This window comes from Rhopalosiphum padi, chromosome 3 (genome assembly GCF_020882245.1).
Source record: "Rhopalosiphum padi isolate XX-2018 chromosome 3, ASM2088224v1, whole genome shotgun sequence".
Lineage (NCBI taxonomy): Eukaryota > Metazoa > Arthropoda > Insecta > Hemiptera > Aphididae > Rhopalosiphum > Rhopalosiphum padi.
In genome coordinates, this window is record NC_083599.1 from 69,338,450 (window position 1) to 69,363,997 (window position 25,548).

Consider the following 25,548-nt stretch of genomic DNA (forward strand, 5'->3'; position numbering starts at 1 on the left):
GCTACTTCTTTTTAGTGATACATCACTGAAATGTTTGCCTACTATAGAGTCCATTGCAACTCTACCAATTTCAACGGCTTCATGACAATTAATAGAAGCATCGCCAATTAGTCCACTAAATATAGACATAATTACTTTACATTCCGGAAATGGATAATAAGAAGATAGCCAATTGGTCAGTTTTACTATGTCAGAATTGTCCCTCTTTATTCTTGCACTTCTTAGTTCAACGTGTTGCTCTGAAAAAACCATACTTAAACTACAGAAATCCTCAAGACTCTGGCATACTTCATTGACTGCACTCATATTTTGTGTCCACTTCATAATTACACTGTCACTTATGCCACGTCCGTGAGTTAACCCCCCTGAGCTTTTCATCAATCGCATAAGTGTCTGTTCTATTGTCATATCAGACCACACACCCGACCAAAACTTATCAGTTCGTTTAATGGTAAAATATCCTTCGCTAGTGAATTTTTGAAATTCTTCCTTTTCCATTTTGAATTCTAACTTGTACATATCTTGTAAATATATATGTGAAGCTTTAGCATAAGGGAAATGTCCACTAGCATGAAAATATGGAATCATTTTTTAAACACACTGTAAATGAAGTTTCCAATCCCCTATTCGTTCAGCCATTACAAAATGTTTCATTAAAGTTACCATATTAAAATATTGAACCCATAGTTTTGAAGTTGGGCCTCTTTTTTCGAGGTTTTTTAGGCACTCATTAAAGCGAGTATGTAAAATTGTCATGTCTACAACAGTTTGCCCATATTTTGGGGGATCATTTTGAAAATTATTTAAATTATTTACAATATCATGGTAATCTTCCGTATTTAAATTGAGTTCTTTGAAAATAAGTTTACCCAATACTAATTGTACTAATACATGTCCCCTAAAACTTCTCGAGTATGCATGACCAGTTAACATTTTATCAACAGAAATGGGAGCATAAATCGTGCTGAGTAAATCTTTTAGTCCACTTCCAGCCATTAAAAAACCAATGCATCCAAGAAAAGACATAAGTAAGTGAAAGCCTCCTAAGCGAACAGTAATATTAGAAATGTTTGTATTTTGTTCACAACTTTCTACTATATCACGCGCTTTAATATAAAGTGGTTGATCGAATGTAACAAAACACATTTTTTGGTTAAACTCAGAAATATTTTTCGATGCAAAGTCCAAAACAGAGTATATAGTATTGTAATTACTAGGTGATTGGTTAACAAATGGTAAAAACAATACTTGAGATTTTTCAAAAGGTAAGTTCTGTGTTATTCTATCCATGAAACCACTCCAATTAGGAATATTAATTAATGTCAAGTGTTTACCACACATCCAAATTAAATCCCAGGTTTCTGTTAATGAATTATAATCACTAATGTTTCCTAGTCTTGATAAATCTTCTAAAATAATTTTTGTAAAACCCATTTTTCCTTCTTTCTCAAATGTTTGAAATGCAATTTGATGTATAGTACCTATTTTACTTGATGGTATAATTGATTTTAATCGATTTATCGGACCATTTGATTTTACAAACTGTTTTGGTGTAATACAACATATACCACCCATAGAATGAAATGTATTTAAACCATCTAATGTATTAGTATTATGATCCGCATTATCGAAAACATACTGACAAAATGCGCCCGAAATAAAAGTGGGTTGTGCACTAACTAGGACTGACGATTCAAAAATCATTACTTCATTATATGTTGAACAAAGTCCCATACTTGACATCATTGAAATTAAATCTTTAGACCCAAATTTTCTATGTAAGTAAATGGAGGTTCCAATTAGTAATGGAGAATTAAATGACCTAGGTCTAGTTGCAGCTATTATAATATGAGCCGCAGCGGTACGTTTCCTATTTCATTTTTTTTCATTTTTTTCTTTAATAAGCGTTTTAAGAAATTAGTTAAAAGCTTCAGGAATTTGATTTTGCAAATCACATAAAAAATTGTCAGATGAAGGATAAGTATCCAGCTCATAAACTTGAGATCTAATTTCTTCCCTAATAATTTTAGCTGCAGTCTCTACAATCCGTAACTTTTCTTCATTTTCGTCACTTTTTTTTCAGTATACCATTGATTAGTTAAAATTTTATAACCCGTATCACGAAAACAAATAGTAGTTTTTTGTTTTTTAGAAGTTGACACTATAACGTCATCTTTATATTTTAATTTCAAACGAGCGACAACAGACTTTATTTCGAGCTCATAACCATCACCTTGAACCTGTTTTATCAAATCTTCAATTGCATATTGACATTCATCACTACTTTCCAAAATGTTGTATATTTTTTCCATCGCAATATTCAATTCCTCACTTGCGGGTCTACCACGTTTTGTACCTTGTTTAGGCAGAGTAAAAAACTTTTTATGACAGTCTCCGTGGTATTTAGCCTCAACCGCTACTAAATCTAACACATTAGTAATACGATTAACAATCTTTTTACCCCAATCATCACTCCTCTTACTCGCAATATCTAAAGTTGAAATCTTAATTTCTAAACTCTGGACTTCATGAACAGACCTCCTACTTTCAATTTACTTTTTTAAAAAACTCGTCATCTATGACTTCATCACAAAACAAACATTGCAACTTAAAATTAAATTCTGGTATAGCTGACCTTAATTTTCCTTTTCTTGGTGAGGTGTAACTGGTACCGTGTAAATCCTTCGCTGCATTTATTGCATTGATTGCAGCTTTGATACTTTGGAGTCGAGTGTAATCTTTACGACATTTTGGGTGCACTTTTATATTTTCGTTAAATGTTAACCACTTATCGTCAAATCTTTGTTTACTTGAACTTATTAATGAATCTAAACCTTTAGATTTTAAAGTTACCACCTCACTATCCGAGTTAATTAGATTTTCACAAATGCAACACTTACTTAAAGACATACATATCTACTTCTATTTACTAATTTCAAATAAAAAATAAACGATGAATTATAATTAAAATTATATAAATTGATCGAAAACAATATAATAAAAAATACGCGACGTATTGACACGATAAGCTCTATTATATTGCAGACACACAACTGAAGTAGATTAGCGTGACGCGAACTGATTTGCGATAGTCAAAGTTATTTTTAAAGAAATACTATGTATGGGCCACTACGGGGTATTCTTATAGTAAGAGTAATAGGTTTTTTTATAGTAGTTATTATAATAGGACATAAAAAATATATACTATTTATAACCAACAGTAACACAAATCAGTCAAAATTGATAAAGTGCATTTAACATAACAAGATAATAATTATATATTTTAAACAATTATTAAACATAATAATAGATTATTTTTCTATATAAATTATTTCGATGTCGTGTTATTCAAATAGGTACATTCCAGTGATGATGATACACCTACTACTAGTGTTCAAAAACGACTAAAATTACATAAAAATTAAGATAATTATATTATATATAAAGTTTTGTTTAAATTAATAAATAAATAATGTTTTGTTTGTCAAGCAGTAACCGAAATTGTGTCATCGCGATATTAACCAATATAAATTTGTATTATTATATACCTACCGGTTACCTCTATATGTAATAGTTATTTTATGTTTAGATAATAATAATTATAAAACAATAAATCACTCATTTATAAAAAATAATACAAAGAAAAAACTGTGTTAGTCACAATTACGGACGCCATAAGACAGAAATTACCAATTCTATAATATTTGATGTCCGATTATCAAGGTAAATATTGATCCCACAAAATATGTTGTAAGTACATTTTTTATAGGTAATTACCTTTTCTATAATATAGTATATAGGTATTTTTCTTATAATCTAAATAATAACCGAGTTATTTGAGAAAAACTGATTTTTCTTGCACAAAGCGCGCTCTAGCGGAGGTAGCGGTCATCAGATCTTAGGGGACTTTTAGTATGTTACTAAGTACCCTTTAATAAAGGTGTATACCAAAATTCAGCTTTCCTGCTTTTTTTTCCGCTATTTTATTTAATTTGCCTGGACTAATATCAGCAACATCAGTCTATACTTTAACACTTTGTCTTTCGGCTTCGACGCTTTAAAAATTTTTTCTATTATAACCACATTACATGTAGCATTACATCATCTAGGACAGTGATGCCCAAACTTTTTTGTTCGGCTTGCCACTTAGGTAATCAATCATCTCTGAGAGAGCCCCCAAATATAAAAGTACAAATAATCCCAATCTTATTCTAATAATATAATTTTGTTATACATAATAAGTGTACAATATATATGGCGTATATCTTATCTTTTATTGACTAAGCATACATACAATTTTCTAATGCACCAACCAACATAGATATTATAATATCTAATAATAGATTAGAAAATACACTACTCTACTAGTATATTTAAATATATAAGTAGAATATTTTTTTATACTATTTTTTTTCATAATCACTCCATATGAAAAAATTCCAATGCAAGGGCATGAGATTAATAATGCATAAGCTTAAAATTATTTTAAAAATAAGTACGTCTCAAGTCTCAATGGTTTTAAGGTTACATATTTAATAGATTGAACATTGTTATTAAAATAGCTTATTTTTATGTTGTGTGCAACTTTAAATTCATTTTTTAATCTATTAGTGTACTAATAATTATTTTAAATTTTATCTTAGATTTCGGATTGTGAAACATAATTTGTTAATATGATATACATTCTGCATACAATAAAAATATATCATTGATTACTTATTACTTGTTTTAACCATTGTTTGTGCTTAAAATAACTAAGTAGGTAATTTCTTAATAGTTTAGTATTTATAGATATTATTTTACTAATTCTTCCTCCTTATTAGCTTTAACTTTTAATACACATTATAGGTACTATAAACATTTAAAATGAGTCCACATTTTTATAAATGTTTACATTAATTTAATAAAAAAGCAATATAGAATTCATCAAGTGTAAGTTTTTAAATTCAAAATATGCGAATGAAATAAATATAAAAAGAGCTGTAATATGGTTGGGGTATTTAGAGACTTACAATCTTTACGCAAGTATGTTGTAGGGGATTTTAGTTACTATCAAAAAAGATTTAAGCAATACATTTTTGTTTTTAGAAATTCAGTGTTATGTGATATAAGAATAAAAACAGATGATGATACAATATTATTTGAACATAAAATTGTTTTGAAATAGGAAATAATTATATTTTTTTTAATAACTGTATAGTAAAATAGTTATTGACAGTAAATTAAATTGTGTACATAAATATCAATACCTAAGTCATAACTCATAATATATTCTTTATATATAAATAATATATATATATTATGTTAATATAAATAAATTATTAATAACATAAATAATACATTTATTATTAAATTTAAAGAATATTTTTACTACTACATAGTAAGATTATACGTCTTGCAAGATTGTTTTGTCATATTGTAAAGTGTAATTATGAATCCTAATGTTCACCATTTTTTTCAACAACAGGTATACCTTGTTTTTCAGACACACAGTAAGTTAGTTAACTACATCCAAAATATCTTAAGAATATACATTTTTATTAATTCAGCCTAGTATAATAAGTATATTAGTTAGACAACATTTGGAAAAATACACTAGTATTGAGTAAATGTTTACAGATAGGTGTTCTAGGTTTAATTAATGATACATTTGTATTAGCTACGAGTGGAGTTAATACTTCGTTAGTTGAAATGTTTGATATTGACGTATATACCCATAATGGAAATGTTGGTTGGTGCATTAGAAAATTGTATATATGCTTAGTCAATAAATGATAAGATATACGCCATATATATTGTACACTTATTATGTATAACAAAATTATATTATTAGAATAAGATTGGGATTATTTGTACTTTTATATTTGGGGGCTCTCTCAGAGATGATTGATTACCTAAGTGGCAAGCCGAACAAAAAAGTTTGGGCATCACTGTCCTAGATGATGTAATGCTACATGTAATGTGGTTATAATAGAAAAAATTTTTAAAGCGTCGAAGCCGAAAGACAAAGTGTTAAAGTATAGACTGATGTTGCTGATATGAAATTGTGCAGAACTATAGATACAAATCTGGTAAATACCTATAATAAACATTTTATTTTCAAAATTCTTGTAAAATTGTTTTGAATTCAAATTACTTTTTTAACACAGTCATAGATGAATTGGATGGTTTATTGAATGTTATTGGAAGAATAGACAAGTCCAATTCAGAATGGAATAAATATTTGAATTCTGTTGAAATTTACAACAATGACACCAATTCCAGGTCAATAAAAACATGGTCTAGAAATATTGGTTTCATTTATGTTAAGAGTAGTTGCTAATTAGCATTGATATTTTAAGACATAAAAGTATGATACATTTATGTAGTTATAATATAAGTGTTTATATATACTACATAGTTTTTAATAACACATTATTATTATTTAAATAAAATAATAAAATATTGATCAAATAAACTAGGTATAGAATTTATTAAATTACAGTAAAAACTCTTTATTACGAAACTCGTTACAACGAAAAATTCTATAAAACATAAATATTACATTATAATGGTTGGTTTGATCTATAACTTATTATATAATTCTTATACCCTCTCTATTACGAAAACTCTCTATAATGTAAGAAATCTCTTGGTCTCTTCAAATTCGTTATAGAGAGTTTTCACTGTTTATTATACCAGCTAAATATTAGATTTATATAGTTCCTTAACTAATATTAATAGTACAAGATTCCTTTTTTTCTTTTAATGTTATTTATTCATAATTTATATAATATACATAATATTTTTAAATTTTATATATTAATTTAACTGTTTTATTGATATAATGTAATTAATGTAGTCAGCTCTAAATCAACAATAACAGAAAATGTAGTAATAGCAAACATGTAAGGTTTTGCTAGAGCACAATATTGCACACACAATTTACAATTTTTCTGGACCATGAAATAATGAGAATATAATTGCATGTTAGATAATATTTTTGTTTGATTTATGTTATTTGTAATATATGTTATAAAATAAGTAAGTGTTAAGGAAGTTATTTTATTTCTTTGGTAATTTTTTAAATTATAGTTAAATTATTCTTGGGTTAAATCTTTATTTGGTCAAATTACATTACCTTTGAGTTAAGAAATTAGCTTTATTACAAGTACTTTTTATTTTATTTTTTTCAATGAAGCTAAAAAATTATAATGCCAAATGTCAATACATCATCAATATAATTACAATAAATAATATGAAATTATTAACCAGACACTTATTATTTTGCAATGATAAAATACTATGAAAATAATTTTGTAGAAATAACAAGAATTATACAAGATAACATGATATCACGTCAAAACCGCGATGGTAAAATAACTAAGCATAAAAGACTAAAAGATGTAATAGTGAATGTTCAAAATAGTTAAAGCACTTATATTATTTTAAAATTATTATTATTATTATATCAAATAAAATAATTTATACTCGTAATAATAATTTATAGGCTATGTCTTTTAAATAATTCACAATATTTCTTTCCATACATTGTTTTTGAGTTTCTAAAATTCTTAAAGCAGTATCTTGATATTTTTCATTTTTTATTGGGTTTTTTTCCACTTATGTATTGCTCTACTTTCATTTCTGTGTTAGTCTGTTCTTGTTTGAACCCTTCTATAATTTTCCAAAGTGTCGGGTGACACAACACTATAATAATAATATATATTTAATATATATAAATATTAAATATTAAATAAGCAATACTATTACTACAGATACATAATAAAAATAATATAATTTAGCTGTTTTGAACATTCACTATTATGTTTTTTAGCTATTTTTTATAATTCTGAAAATAATATAATATATTAGAATGACTTATATTATTCAAAAGATATAGGAAATTTATATTTTGTAGTCATTGAACCATTCAAATTTGAAATCTTTCTTTTTAACAAAAATCCTAATTTTATAGTTTAATTAACTATTACACTTAGTGAGATAGGTAATTATTAACAAATGTATCTGTAGGTACCTTCTAAACTTTTGTTTAAACTATAAAAGCAGATTTTTCTTTTTTGGATGATCCATTAGGTTTTATTTAACGATTATGATAAGCCTTAACAACAAATAATTGTCCCATTTTGGACGCAATATAATTGATTATTTTTTACATTTTACTATTCATTATTAGGTAATTAACAATGTTAACATACATAAATAATAATAATAATAATCAGGGCTAGGATTTATATGAAATAAAAAATTGTAAAATATGCAAAAATTGGAAAATTTTAGAATATTATGTATCATTTAATATACTTCGTGAGACATTTGGACTGCGGCGATAATACACTCGTTAAGAAACACTGTTGTAATAAATAATCGTTGAATCATGGTATAAGTTATTTAGGTAAAGTAAAATCGTAGATGTGTAATTACGTAGGTAATTAAGATCAGCGAACAGACGGTATTCCAGGGTAGAAAGTTGGTTTAATATAAAATAAGGCTCTTAGTGCACGCGCGCTATCATTGAATCATCACAATTTAATTAATTACTTTCTTTTTCACAAAAAAAAAAGGCGACATGGTTGATTTTACTTAAATGACTGCTGCGATAGAGAGAATTATTATTACAATAAATAAAAGTAATAACACTGTATCTTGGCTATGAACGAAGTAGCTATAATTTAATAATATAACGCGTGAACAGAAGTGGCGAGATCTAATTATTATTATTGTTATTGGTGTAGTTTCCAGATTTATATGAATTAAAAATATTTAAATGTACCTTCAGGATTAAAGGACCTCGATTAAATAAATGTAAAATAAATTATCATATTATAGGTACTCCATACATCACTTTTATATAACTAGTAATGGTGTATGCAGCATAACATACTCGTGTGATATGAAACCTATAAGGATATAAGCATCAGTTGTAGCCGAGAATTGTTAGAAAAAGAGTAGTATGTTTACGTGTTTAATCTCAAAATCGTAAAAACAATAACATATTGGTATATGAACATATTTATTGACTCTTTTACGATGGTTATACCTATAATATAAACTTACCTTAGCAATGTTGTTCGCATATATTGGCATCGAAGTTGTGCGATGTTTCGTTGCAGTACAATGGACATGGATAGCATTGGAGATCGTGGATCTGGTACAAGTGGTATTTTGGACATTCAAGTTCACCGTACGGTTTTCTCATCGTTAATCCCACAGACCGATGCATTACGGTAGATACTGCAATAAGGTTTGTTGCGATGAAAAAAAAACAATAGTTTATTAGATATCTGTGTTATAAGACAGTATATTTATCACGATAATAATAATAAAGTCATCGTCATGACTTAGGTACCAAGCGAACAAACGTTAATAAAAATGGCAGAAAAGGTAACTTTTCCTTGATGGAAACCCAGTAAAGTACTGTCGAATGACAATGCCCAACTGGCGTGCTATACGACTACGAGCAGTGGCTGTGGCAATAATCCAGGAACAAACGTGTACACCGATAATCTGTTTGGATAGGCGTTTTATACTATTTTTTTGGAGGTCAAATCGTTCCTAGTATGTTATATATTTATTGAAAACAATTTTTACAGTTATTTGTATAATTAAATACCCTATTAAATATGTTTTAGTGTAAATATTTGATTTAAATTATATTTTATCTTGATACTTTGTACATTTGTTATCTAGTTATTCAGTGACGATATTATTTCTAATGCTACCTATAATTTAATGATTAATAAGAATGATTCGATTTTGATTAAAATATATCAATGTAAATATATAGTTTATTTGTTAAAGGAGGTTCACATTCTTATAAGATTATTTTATGTAAATAGTGTAACTGTGAGAAATAGAATATTTAATACTACTAACTAGTATTTTTTTAATATATTTTATAGTATCAATATATCGTATGATAAAATATAATATATAATATACTAAGTCGTGGGATTTACTGCTTTCCAATAAATGAAATAATAAAAATAAAGATATTTTAATTCATTTGGATAGTTATGTGTTAATAGCTTAAGCTTTTTGTTTTTGGGTTTATAGGTATATAAATATTTAATATTAGATTATACTTTTTAGTTGCCTAATATGAAATAGTTAATTATATTTATCATTAATTGGAGGAATTAAAATAAGTATACATACTGCCATAACTTAAATATGGCCTCCTGCTGTTAAAATTAGCTATTTACATTTACTATTAACTTGTTACCTAAAAAATTGCACTCATTTGTGGACCTGAAAAAGTATGTGTACGAAAATTTCAATACCGGAATAAAAATCCCTAAGCAACTATTTAGTATTTAAATTATAATAATAATAATAATAATATTATCTTTATACCTATATTATAAAATATAAATGTATAAATAAATACATAAATATTACTGTTACCGACCAAAATTTTCGCAACAGCGCATTCAATGAAATACGCAACAAATATGCATTTACGGTCAAATATGCAAAATAAAAATTTAGCAGTGAATTCCAATTAGTATGATTCTGAAGATAATTAACAAAAATATAAAAAAGTGAAAAGGAAAATATTTGCAAAAACATGCAAATCCGGGCTCTAATCATAAGAGTCTCAAGGGCAACGCCAAGCGGAATGACTATAAATTATAATACATTAATACTATAATATAACTTGACTAACTCACTGGACACTGACTGATAAACGTTGAGCCTGAACAATGATAGATCAAAAAGTAAAAATATCGTTTAGCTTGAACACAGATTTTTAAATTTTATATTAGTTTTGAGAATTATTATTGATATCACATTAACTTACTATACCTACATACATTGCAATTTGTGATGATTAAATATTAATTTTATTCACTTAAAAAAAAGTGTTTTCCAACTTTGTCATCAGTTTTCAATTAAAAATGAGATAACATATTATATAACTTCAAATATAAATGTAATAAATACGTCATTAACTGTAGTAATGCATTTTTTATATTCATATATTTTTAAATGTAGGTACACAATTTGTTTTGTATTTGTTTTAGGTATTAAAAACCAAGTTCAAGGTGTGTCTGTACATAGTGAAACCGTTTTAGGTGAACAAAGTAATGCTAATCAATCAAATCAAAATGTTTTGTTATTAACTGAAAATGTTCAAAGTAATATATTTAAAAAATATATATTTAGCTTTAATTTTACTGTATTTATTTATGTGTTTGTGTTTATTTTAGGTATTGACAACCAAGTTCAAGGTGTGTTTGTACATAGTGAAACAGTTTTAAATGAACAAAGTAAAATGAGTAATAATACTATTCAACCTAACCAATATAATTTAACATTAACTGAAAATGTTCAAGGTTATATTACTTGGCAATAAGTTGTTAAACTTAAATAAAATATGTTAATTTATTTTACTGTAGATATGGAACTTCAGATGACAAATATTTCTGATCTGGATTCTGCTATGGTATTTAACAAGTATAAAATAAGTGATCCATACTACTGGCCAGAAAAAATTAGTGATAGTTTCAGAGAATATTGTATTCAGAAAGGACCTGTGTATTTTCAAAATAAGAATGATGATTTCAAATAATCTGCACGTATTTATGGTATTTTATTTATATTATATAGTTTAATTTAACCAATAATGAACACAATAATTTTATTTTTGTATAAACTTAGATCACAAAAGGTTATTTTCGGCTGTCATGTTTAAAAAAACTCTACCCAATGGAGAAATTGGTGATCGAAAGTAGGTAATGTACTCAATTAAACAAGGATCCATTTACTGTTTTATGTGTAAATTGTTTTCAAGTCAAGCAAAGGATTTGATAAATGGAAGAAATATGAGAAATTATCACAACATGAAAACAGTATTGATCATAGAAGTGCATTTACAAAATGGTTATTACGTTCAAATTCTAACCATTAAATAAATAAAGATATGTTAGAACAAATATCAACAGAGACAAAATACTGGAATGATGTTGTGATTCGTGTTGTTTCTGTAATTAAATTTCTCACATCTAGAGGTTTATCATTAAGAGGGGATAATGAAGTATTTGGTGTTACTAACAATGGCAATTTTCTTGGTATTTTGGAACTTATGTCTGAATTCGATCCATTTTTAAAATCACACATAGAAAGGCACGGTATTAAAGGAAAAGGACATCCTTCGTATCTTTTTAAAACCATATGCAATGAAATAATATTTTATTACAAAATAATGTTATACATTTTATATTAGCCCAAATAAAAGAAGCAAAATATTTTTCTATTATCATGGATTCTACTCCAGACCAATCTAAAGTAGATCAGATGGCTATTGTGATTCGGTATTGCACATTGACAAGTGTTCATGAAAGATTAGTTCAATTAAGTCCTATCAAAAGTCATAAAGGTGAATCAATACTTGTAGTCTTAGAAGAATTTCTTGAGAAAGCTGAACTTAATATAGTAAATTGTCGCGGGCAGTCGTACGACAATGCTGCCAACATGAGTGGAGAACATAAAGGATTAAAAAGTCATGTAAAAAAAAAATGTAATTTGGCTGTTTATACCCTGCACAGCTCACTCCCTGAATCTTGTTGGTGTTCATAGTGTTGATTGTTGTACAGAAGCAGTCAGTTTTTTTGGATTTCTACAATGTATATTCAATTTTTTTTAGTGGATCTACTCATAGATGGGACATTTTGACCAACAATTTAGATAAAAATGTGAAAGGCCGATTGCTTGTACTGAAATCCCTTAGTCAAACTAGATGGTCTTGTCACTCGGATTCTTGTCAAGCTCTCACTCATAACTAGATAAAAATAATAAAAGCTTTAAAATGTATCAGTGAAAATAATAATGAAAACGGAGACTCAAAAAGGGATGCTAAAGTGCTTTTAAAACAAATTTAAAAAAAAGAAACTGCATATCTATCTTTTTTGTGGAATGATATATTGAATAGGTCTAATAAGACATCTGCAAGACAGTTCTTGTGACCCGTTGAACGCTTTGAATTTACTAAAATCATTGAAAAAGTATGTTTTAAATTTAAGAAACAGTAATTTAGTTTATGAAAATAAAGTTATTGAACTTGGTCCAGAAATCAATAGTCTTTACCATTATTAAGGAAGAAGAACATAAAAAAAAAATGTGTTGCAAGGTAGTGATAAGTTTAGAATTGAGACCCACAACATAATCATTGATAAATTTTGTTCTGAATTAGACAAACGAGCAGAAGCTTACAAGTTTGTTTCAGACAATTTCTTATTTGTTACAAAGTTGTGTGTTCCAATTGTTGACACAATAAATTATGAAAATGATATTGAACAAAGTATTGAGAATTTTATATTGACTTACAAAGAAGACGTAGATAATTACATAAAAAATGAAATAAAACAGTTTCAAGAGTATTTTTCCTTATGTAAACCATCAATTCAAGACAATGAACATTTTTAGTACACTTGATCTTTGGAAATGGTTTAATAAAAATGAATTAATTGCTGTCTTTCCAAATTTATATATTGCACTTAAAATTTATTTGACTATACCAAGTTCAAACTGTTCAGCCGAAAGAGCTTTTTCAAAACTGAATAGAGTAAAGAATAAATACAGATCAACATTAAACCAAGACAATTTGACTGTACTTATGATATTGGCATCTGAAAACAACATTCTTCAAACAATTAATAACGAGACAGTTATTAAAAAATTTTGTCAAACAAAAGCAAGGAAAAAAAAACTTATAAATTATAATTTATAAATAAAATGATACATTATTTATTATTTAATGCTATGTATTATATGCCCTATAAACATATTATATAATATATTATAATAGATAGTTATATAATAATAATATAAAAATTATTTTTTTTTTCGTACAGGGGTCTCATTTAGAACATTGGCCCCTGGGCCTCAAAATGTCTTAATCCAGGCTTGACAAAGGAAAACTAAAAATACATACGTAGAAATAATGTTTCAAATTATAATAGATGAATGTGCTGAACAAAATGTATAGCCTGACCCCAAATGTTTACATCTCGATTTTGAAAGCACAGTTATTGAAGCAGCTAAAGAAGTAATTGGTGTCCATATTGATATAAAAGGCTGCTTCTATCACGTATGTCAATAGGCGTTCAGGAACGTACAAGAATTGGGCTTTGCTACGAAATACCATAAGGATGAAGAGTTTCGAAAACGATGTGGAATGATTGATGCACTTGCATTCCTTCCATTGTACCTCGTAGAAGATGGAATAAAATATTTAAAAAATAGTTTACCTGAAAATCTTTTGGATTTATTAGATTATTTTGATTCGTATTATGTAAATGGCAAGTATCCAAGAATTGGAAACGACCAAAATAACATGAGGTTTCGAAAACTGCCACCAATGTTCCCATCAGCTGTGTGGAATGTAAATAAAACCACCCTCAATGACTACCACAGAACCAACAACATCGTTGAAGGGTGGAATAATAGGTTTTCCAAACTAGTTGGTCAAAAACATTCTACAATATGGAAACTTATTAGGAAAATTAAAAACGAAATTGACGCCGATCGATCACAGTTAGCAATGGATGCTTTAGGTGAACCAAGACGTACAAAACGAGGACAAAATCAAACAATAAATATTCGCTTGAAAGAGTTAGTTATAAGACAAAGTGAAGATAAATAAAGCATTGGAGACTTTTTGACAGCTGTGTCTAACAATATAAGAAAACGAACCGACTGAACCGAATCTGACTATAATAATTTATATTTTTTTTTTATTATTAATAACTAACTAATATTATATTATTTATTATTATTATTTTTTTTACTAACTAATATACTCTATTATAATTATGAATTTTTTTAAATAGTTGCTTTGAGGATTTTTTTTCCGATTACCGAAAATTTGGTTTAGAAAAATTAGATTAATAATAATTTATAAAAATAATAAAATTCAAAATAAACAGAAATGTGGTTAGGCATGTAAAATATTTTTTCGCTTTTGGTTTTTTACCCAAAAATAATTTTGTTAATTAAATCACGTTTTTTAAAGATTTTAATTACTACCTATCTTCATTTGTCACTACAGGAATTTTTTTAACTTAGCTTTTATTACACGAAGTTATAACGAAGTGTTTTTGGTGTGATGTGAGCTATTTTTTTTATAAAAAAAAGTTGCGATTTTATTTGTCTGTTGAACCTGAAGATGAATTTTCAAATTTTGATCATTTTTCTTTATAGAAGTATAGTAATCATATTAATATATAGTAGTATAATGTAAAACAATTGTTTTGAAAATTATATTATTTTTTAAATTATAATTGAATGTCATAAACGTAATAATCACTGATATCTATCAAATATTAATAGTTTATTAATTAACATTTTTTATCTAATATATTTGGTAGGTACTCATTAAATATAGGTAAAAGATAACAAAGGTACTCACAAAATTAACTAAGTTCTCAAAGTATGATTCCTACCCGATTAATTAATTTCAGCTAATATTTAAGTACTTACTATTCAACTATTATATAAGTAACTATAATGTCCTTTCAAAAGAAGTTGAACCTAAGTATGCGTTCAATGAGAAAAACTCAATGAAAAACTCAAAAACACATCTTTATCCATATCATTTCTACAACTGACCAACATGTGTCCTTAACATATGATTCAACAGAAATTAACATTGTTTCATGAAAAAATTTGATTACTTATATTGTATATCTGTGGATATTGATTTTGCTGCACTAAGATGAAGATAATTATTCTACTATAAATAAGTATGGTAAACATCAATATTTATGTCATCAGTTGTTGATTGGACTTTAAAATATCTTAAAATGCTGCCCTGAATGGCTTATTAATTATTTTGAGGCAAAACACTTGTTACAGATTAAATCAGTTTAAATGTTTTTGCTGCGCCTTCATAAAGAAGTTTTAATAAATTACTTGATCTCAAATAAAATGAAAAGAGTGATACATTACTAGATGTTAGTATTTTTGAGTCTTCATAAGATGAAGATAATTATAACTATTTAATAAAAAAAATATCAATATTTTGCATATTACTGAGTTGGATGTTCTAACAATAATGCTATAGCTAGATTTGGGAACTTTATATGTTATATAGAGCTATTTTTTTACTATCCAATTGTGGTCATACAGCATTTTTGTTCTCAGGATGCAATATATTAACTTGGATATATAAATTTAATAATAATAACTCATTAATAATTAGTAATAAATAGGCAACATCCACTATTTAAAATCATAAAAAAATCAATATTTTGCATATTACTAAGTTGGATGTTCTTTCAATAATTAAAAGTTATTAAAGACTAAAGGCTATTTTGTATTTGCTTTAGCGCAAATACATAAATAGACACTAGAATAAAATATTTTTGACTGATTTTATATAAAAATATTTTTATTATTTGTACTATCAAATTTCCTTTTTTTGAATAATTGTACTTATTTAATTAATATCAATGTCATTGAATAAAAAAAAAATTAAATAATAACTATGTTTTTATTTAAATATTGTTTACTGATGCTTGATAATAGATAGGGAAATGTTCAAATTAACATTAATTTTATATTTTAAATTTAATTAATAAATATTCTTCATAAAAGTTCTAATTGCATTATTAACATTTTGAGGAGTATATTATTATTTTATGATAATGTATATGCATATAGCATATAATTGATTTTCTATCACTGTATTTTTCAATAATAATAAATTTGATGGTTGAGGTGTCATTATTATTAATTATTAAAATGTAATATTATACTTCTAATGTTTCTTAACTTAATGTAACCCCTAGAACTACCCTGGTTATAACTAATAAAACAATAATAGATTATCAAATTATAATGAATAAGATATGATTCAATATGAATATTAATTCTAAAATTTCAGAAACACTTTAGTTACATAAACAAACTAAAATTACTTTAATTATAACTATTATTTTATAGAAAACTTACAAGACCTAAGTAAAATACAACATGTGGTGATTGATCAATTTATTAGAGGACTTCCAGTTACAAGACGTGTAAAATGTAAACATATTTCAAATTCAAAAAGAATTAAAATGTCTACCGATCAACTTGCATTGGGTACAATTACAAGAAAAGAATTTTTAATTCAAGTTTCACACTCTGTTGATGGATATCTCACAAGAGAGGGCAACTGGGCAAGATATATAGAAAATGATGGTCAATTGAATATCATAATATAATATATCGTTTAATAATTGTAATATTTAATAAGTTTTATCAATTTACAGATAATGTTAATCAATTCGATTTGCATGACCAACAACCTGACCATGGTATTAATTAATTACTTACCTACTAAAAATAGTTGTTATTATTTATAATATATACCTAACATATGGCTACATTTTTTATAGATCAAAATGAAATTGATATTCTTGAAAATAATTTACCCAGATCACCAGTATGGGGATACACCGGTAAATATATTTCGATAGCATAGCTTTTTTTTTAAGCTTAATGATAATTAAACAATTTTACATTTACAAAAGACTTTTATCTCGTAGTAAAAAAAAAACTATCCATGATTTTTTAATATTAAAATTAGAAAATGAAGATGCACCAATTAATTTAACACCAAATGTTGAAGAAGATGAACTTTTATTTGAAAATTAAGCTACTATTAATTTAAATCTGGTAAATGAAGATGTGCCAATTAGTTTAAATCTGGCAAATGAAGATGCACTAATTATTTTAAATCTGGGTAAATAAAAATTATGTTTTTTACATGACTAACTTGTAGAAAAATGTATTTGCTTACATTTTGAAGATTTTTGATTTAATGTACAATATAACTACCATTTTTTTATCTAAAATAGTTTGATATTCATGATATGTATTATTTTTGTCCTAGATGATGATAATCATACAAATAATGCTTTTCCTTTTGCACCTAACTTATGTGTTGAGTGTTTGGCAGAACCAAGTACTCATGCTATTGTCTCGTGTGGACATAAATGTTTATGTAAAAATTGCCATGTTGAAAGATGTCCTATTTGCCAGGAAAAAATAATAATGATTATTCAAATTTTGAACTAACATTTTTTATTTAAATAATTTTATGTAACTAATTATATTTCTTTACATTATATACGTTTATTATTTTATTTTCTATTAATTACCAACTATAAGTATAAAAATAAAGGATATTACAAATATAATAGGTTATATTAGGTTATAATAGGTTAATATAGTTATTATTTAATAACTAGCTGAATAACCCGGCTACGCTCTTGTGCAGTTTTTTTCTTTTAAAATTTTTTTTTTATTAGTTGTTATATTACAGGAGTAGATTTCCTTTAGATTATTATTATTATTATTACATATTACTATTACTAGTTATTAAATCACATTGTTTTATTAAAAGCTTCTTATCCCTTAAACTTTTCTGATATATTATTATTGATTATTATTTATTTCTCTATATTCTATTGTTGTTTACAGCTGATTTGAATAATTATTTTAACAATTTAACATTTTTGTAGCGATTTTCTTAGATTTTTCAGATAAAATGCGTTCCAGCAAAAATATATTTCCAATGATATGTAGTTCCTAGCAATAAATTTCATAGAAAATACATTTCCGACCAAATACATGTCCGACCATATATGTTACTGATAGTGCGTTTCTGATAAAAAGCGTTTCCAAAAAAATACATTTTTGACAAGATGTTTTTCCGTCCAAATATTGTTCTGTGAAATACAATTCATGGAAAATATGTTTCCGACATAATACATTTCACACAAAATATGTATCAGTCAAAATACGTTTCCATCAAAATATGTTTTCGATAAAATATTTTTCCTGAGAAATACGATTCCTAGCATTTATTTTCCAATTTTATACGCACCCCCATTGTCCGCGGTCGGCGAGAGTAGGTAAGCAGCCGCACGGACTACTTTCGCCGACTGCGGACAATTACCTTGTTGCTCATGACGCGAAATCGTCAATAAAGTAAAAATTATTATCGTAAGTGCTCTGTTAAATTTAAAATTCAGTAATCTTACTATAAAACTAATGCAATCTGATATGCAATTATTAAAAATTTCAAATTCATGTATTTACCTAAGTTTAGATGATTTAAAATCAGGAAAACTTGAAAATAATATTGAAAAAAAAATAAGTAGTTATAACTATAGCAAGACTAAATAAATATCCAATATACTTATCTTTTTTTTTACATTCCATGTCCTGTCTGCCCAAATTGTATTATTTTAATATTATGTATCAATTCATACATGGTGACATTGTGTACCTATAATGTATTATCCAGTAACATAGTTATTATTAGGTATCAACTAATAATTAATAAAGTAATATGCCCTATGTACCTAGGTATAGGTAAACAAATATTACTTTTAATATAGTTAATGTTTAAGAACGAATTACGATATAATTTATGTTATACCTATAACCTATAGGTACCTATTAAAGGAAGTAACTTGATCATGCTATACACATTATAATTAATATTATGTAAATATCTGTTTATATCTATTTGTATATGCAATTTTAAATATATTTCATTATTTGAATTTAATTTAATTGTAGTAGGTACGTGTTGACACAACTTGCTGGGTCACATATTATTTTGAGGACATCACAATCATCATTTCACTATTATTGTATTAAGACGGAAAATTAATTTCAAAAGTTATTTAATAAAAACTAGTGCAATAATAAACTATGTGTACATATTATATTCCATACCTTTATTAGTGACAAATATATTTTCAATTAAGTTTATTAAATTTAATATTATACCATAGTTCATAGGCGTAACAATACTACCTAATTAGGATATTTGGAGATACCATAAAATCCGCCCTATAATATTATATAATTGAAGTAAACAATAATATTACCTATTAAATGTGATCACTTGATGCAAGACTAATGGCCCTCGCGAGTCGCAGCCGGGGCTATAAACATAAAATTAAAAAAAAAATAATAATATCGGACGGGTACCCCCTCCCCCATTATTATATTCATTATTTATACATCGCGTTGCGCATATTATATTATCTAATATTATACCTATTATACCGACTCTGCCTCCGTACCGGATGTCGCTCCGCCGTCTGCCGAAATTCGTTCAGCGTGCTCTAGCGACTAACGAAATACATTTCACACCTCGTTGGTGGTGGCAAACTGGCAACGCAGTCAGTAGTGGTATAGACCGCGCACACACCCACACGACAACGGTGATAACAATATAATATTATAATATCGTCTGATAATATTCCGATGACAATAGTCGGTTTGGTACGTCTTCGATTACAGTAATCAGTTATCATTATTTCATAATAATATTTTCATTGAAGAATTCTCTGATTTCCGTTTGAGAGAGTTCTTACTTAAGAGTAGTAATTCTTAACTGTTGACTGTTTGTTGTTACTGAGTGTGTTTAGTGCCTTCTGGTGGAAAATATCGAAAACGCACGACGTTCGGATCCTAGTTGTTTTAAAACCGTATCGCTCTTCCTGCCGCCCCGTGTGTCCGACATGTAAAACGGAATTTCTAACGTTGTGCCGCAGTTATGAACGACATGAAGGGATTGGTCATCGTAGACGACATTGACCCGTAAGCACACACACACAGAATCGTGTAAAATATTTTTCGTATGCGACCCAAAAATTAGTCTATCCTTTCGTTCCATCCATATCCGTGTTGTTCACTCCTTACAGTACGTTTAATAACCGACACTTCTTTTTTTTTTGTTTTCAGGAGAACGCGGTCGTTGAACGCCCCTAGCCCAGTCCAACAGTTTGGACCATGCGGCCGTATCATGAAAACATCTGCATTGATCACGTAAGTCAGTTAAATTACGATTTGTCGTCGTGTATTTATATTTTTTTATTTTCTGTTTGTCCAGAACAATTCAAGATCCAGCCACTCAACGCTTGACGTGGTACAAAAATCCTTTGTCTGTATTGGTGATAAAAAAAGTTAGAGACATGTCTGTTTTACCACCGTTCATAGAACTCGTCAGATGGCTAATACTAGTACGAATATTTTTAATTGGATACTCGTGTGAAGATAATGTAAATTGTTGTTTCAAAATTAACCATTTGTTCTCAGGAAAAAAGTATGATAGTATTTGTGGAACATTCTGTGACGGAAGATACAATGCTCTCTAGTAACTCAGACTTCATGGAAATACAAGAGAAATTAAACTATTTTCAAGATAACAAAGATGATCTAACAGACAAAATAGATTTCATTATTTGTTTAGGTGGAGACGGTACTCTACTACACGCTAGTCTTTTGTTTCAGGTAATTTCAAAATAAGTATTTCATCTTTAATTTAATTTTATTATTGTTAATTAAAATGTTGTTTTTTTCTTTTCAGCAATCTGTACCACCAGTTATGACATTCCACTTAGGTTCCCTGGGTTTTTTAACGCCTTTTAAGTTTGAAAATTTCCAACAGCAAGTGACTAATGTACTTGAAGGACATGCTGCTTTAACGTTACGCAGTAGACTTAGGTGTATAATTGTTAGGAAAAATGAAGATCAAGAAATGCCTCAGCCAAATTTACTGGTACTTAATGAAGTAGTTATTGGCCGCGGACCATCACCATACCTTTCGAACATTGACTTATTTTTAGATGGGAAATACATAACATCTATCAAAGGAGATGGTAATGAATACATTTTTTATTAAATAAAATGCATAATACTAAATGCATAAATTATATTATTTAAGTATACAATTTTATTAAAATTTACATTGATATACAACTATAGCTATTACATTATTTGTGTATATAGACATACACGTTTAAGATTCGATGTCTATTTTAGTGTGTAGGAAATTAGGAAATGTCAAATTTTTATGGTTTTTAATTCAAAATTTATCTACTATATTCTAGCTCTCAAGATATATAAATTACTATTTAAATCACATTTTTGTAATTTATTAAATAAAACTTAATTTTTGTTATTAGGTTTAATTGTCTCAACACCAACTGGAAGTACAGCATATGCAGTTGCTGCGGGTGCATCAATGATTCACCCAAGTGTTCCAGCCATCATGGTGACTCCTATATGCCCTCATTCTTTGTCTTTCAGGCCAATAGTAGTACCAGCCGGTGTTGAGTTAAAAGTAAATTATTATTTAAAAAAAATTTCACACTTGGTGATAAAAAATAATTAAGCAATTTTAAATTACATATTATTAAGTATTACATACTTTTTTACATGATTGCATTTTGTTCATGAACATAAAATTAGTCTATTAACATTTAATTTAATCCTATATTATTATTAGGTACTATTAACATGCAACTATCAAATACTTAATTAGAATATTTGTATGGTTTACTGAACAGTTTTTTGAACTATTAAATAAATTTACTACTATTTGAATAGTTAAAATTTAAAATAGTTAAAAATATTTAATTTGGTTAAATAAGATAACTTTTATGTTTTATATGTGTATTCATATACTTTCAACAATTAAGGAATATTTTTATATGTCTACAATCATTAGTAATTATTATAATTCACAGATTGCAACATTACAAACTAATATCATTGGTTATAAGTACTATAATATAAATAATCAATGGTAATATATATTATACAATAGTAATTCTATATTATAAAGACATTTTTGTGAATCTTAACCTTGGCTGTTATCTATATGTTGATTCTTCTTACAATAAAGCTAATATTGCAATATGATGGATAATAAATCAATCTATTTCTAGTATTTTACTATATTCAAAACTATACATTATAATTTGTATTATTGTGTCAGTTGCTACCAATATTATAGATTACTTTATAATAGTTGAAAAATAAACATGATTAACCTCCAAAGAAAAATATTGTAAGCTGAAAAATAGTTGAATGTATAATAAATAAATGTATTGTATAAGTATTTAAAGTTATCTTTTAACAGTAAAATTATTAATCTTAGAAATAATATTAAAATAGTTAAATAAATATTTAAATTGAATATAAATTTATTTTTATTTAATGAATTTGTTTAAATTAAAAAATGATAGTTAAACATAATATTTTATGAAACTGAAGTTTTATTTTTTGTAGAATTAATAATTATACCTACATTTTTTAATGTTTTTATATTATATTTAAAATTAGGTACCTACAAGGCTATAAGTAAATTGTACGCTATTTAAATTTTAAATACAAATAACTATGTTTACTGTACATGGTTCAATATTATTGAACATGATACATTTCTATTGAGGTAATGATCATTTTTATATAAGTTTAAGTTTAAATTTTATAAAACATATAATCGAATGCATTTGAATTAGATTAGATTATACATTTTACTGATTGAACTTTTAAGTTATATCGAACTACATTTATCAAAATTATTTTATATCTTTTATGTAGGTTAATTCCTTCAATGGTTTTAATAAATAAATTTAAAATTCTAGAATTTAATTATTCGTTTATTCACACTCATAGTGGAATTTTCTATATATTTTATTTAATTTTAATTTTTGTTAGCATTTTATAAGTTATAATAAAATAGCTAATGGTTGCTAGATCAATAGAGTTAGGATATGTTTTGTTTCTTTAACGGTATCACCAAATAGCCGCAATACGGTTTAGGTTTCATTTGATGGTTGTAATCGGCAAGAAATATTTCATGGTGATAGGTAATACTATAGTAGGAAAGAAAAATGGAGTATTAACTATCTATATATTTACAATCAATTTTACATTGTTGTTATTTGTCAAAGCTTGTATTTGTTTAAATGCTTTTGAAGTGCACATGCTTATCTAAATATTGAAATATTTGTTAAAAAATATTAATAGATATTAGCAGTTTAGTATTAAAAATTAAAATTAATGCTTATTTTGGTTCTAGAAATTTATATAAATTCTAGTATATTGTATAGTATGTCTATTGAAATATAAGTCAATTGGCGTCTTTAAATGATGATAATAAAATTGTCATTAGCTAAAAAATAAATTTTTTTAAATTCTATGTATTTAAGTATTAAGTGTTTTAATTATAAGTAGATTCTAGTATTGGTACTGATATAGCAAATTTGTATACTGTTTGTAGATTATGTTGAGTCCGGATGCGAGATCAACAGCTTGGGTTTCGTTTGACGGCAGAAATCAACAGGAGTTGTGTGCAGATGATAGGTTGGTCAATAAAAAATGTAGAATATTTAGTGATGGATAATATGTGCACAGTAAAATTTGATTTTCACTCTGTAAGTTATTTAATCAATGACGGGAAAGGATCAGAGTATATGGAATCAGACCTCAATAATCACTAATTTATGTATTATTATTTATTAATTACATCAAAAATGATAATTTAGTTATTAAACACGATACATTTATTTATGATACACGTATTAACCGTCTAACCATATTACAATAAAATTATATTAGTAATTTTAAGACCTATGAAAATGATAACCATTGTTATGGATTTAACACAACACAATTTAAATAAAGTGTACGCATCAATTAAATATTAAAATAATTAATATATTTATTATAGAAATGGTTGTTTAAAATTATAAGTATAGCTACAAATAGTTAGTCTAACACTGGTAATACTACGACGGACTGTCTCCCCTGTATGTCGACACGACGATGCCCAGTGTCACATACAAAAGCCCTTATTCAGCGTATCCCATGGTCGCAGCGTCGTTCAACACACTGTGTTTTGTGATACAAACAAAATGCAATATTGACATTAAGAAATATATATGTAATATTCAGGGGTTCTTAACACCATGTGTATCAGTTTGCATGAATATTTACTTTCCATTGTGCTTTAAGTACTTTCTACATTGCATTTAATAGAATAACAAATATTTTATTTACAGCTTACTAGTAACTACATCTATATTTTCGTTACCATCAATATGTGCTCAAGACCAAATATCTGATTGGTTTGATTCATTGGCTGAATGTCTACATTGGAATGTGCGAAAACGACAAATGCATTTTGAGTAATTGTCTGAGCTGATGCATTCCAAGTATGAAGATTCACTAAATTCAACGTCAAAAGACACTTTATTAGTTATTGGTAAATAATCAATTTTATATTTATTTTTTTTAAATTGATGAAATTAATTTTACTTTTTACTTTTTAGATTAACAGAGTATAATTGTAGTTTAATGTTAACCACTAGATAACCTTATCCTCAAATCGATGAGTACCTTTACTACTATCGGTGCTTACAAATGGATTTAAAATTTGTAAAAAATAAATTTTTTATTATTATTATTGTCTTGTAAATACCCATAGAAGGTATAAATGTATGTGTTTCTGCTGCTCGTGATTAAAATCACCTATTTATCAATTAGTTATAGTTTATGTATTGGAGCTGTAGTTTGACAAATTAATATTATATATTTATATTACATTATTGGTGAAGTAGGTATATTTTAATTGATAATAGTCATTAAATAAAAATGTAAGTCTTTAATGTAAGAGTTATTAATTTTTGGTAATTAGAGCGCTCCGATTTGGGGTTTTACCCAAGAATACAATTTCTTCCATTTTTA

At 26.7% G+C, this 25,548-nt stretch overlaps 1 protein-coding gene across 1 annotated transcript; it reads left to right on the top strand.

The window, feature by feature from the left end:
• Positions 1-20,206: 20,206 nt before the first annotated feature.
• LOC132924494 (NAD kinase-like) lies at positions 20,207-25,386 on the top strand. Its single transcript, XM_060988849.1, has 9 exons — positions 20,207-20,610; positions 20,755-20,838; positions 20,903-21,032; positions 21,109-21,303; positions 21,380-21,671; positions 21,978-22,135; positions 24,083-24,165; positions 24,864-25,066; positions 25,134-25,386. Exons 1-8 carry the CDS (start codon positions 20,567-20,569, stop codon positions 24,991-24,993), a joined length of 1,116 nt encoding a protein of 371 aa, XP_060844832.1. The 5' UTR covers positions 20,207-20,566; the 3' UTR covers positions 24,994-25,066; positions 25,134-25,386.
• The last annotated feature ends 162 nt before the right edge of the window (positions 25,387-25,548 follow it).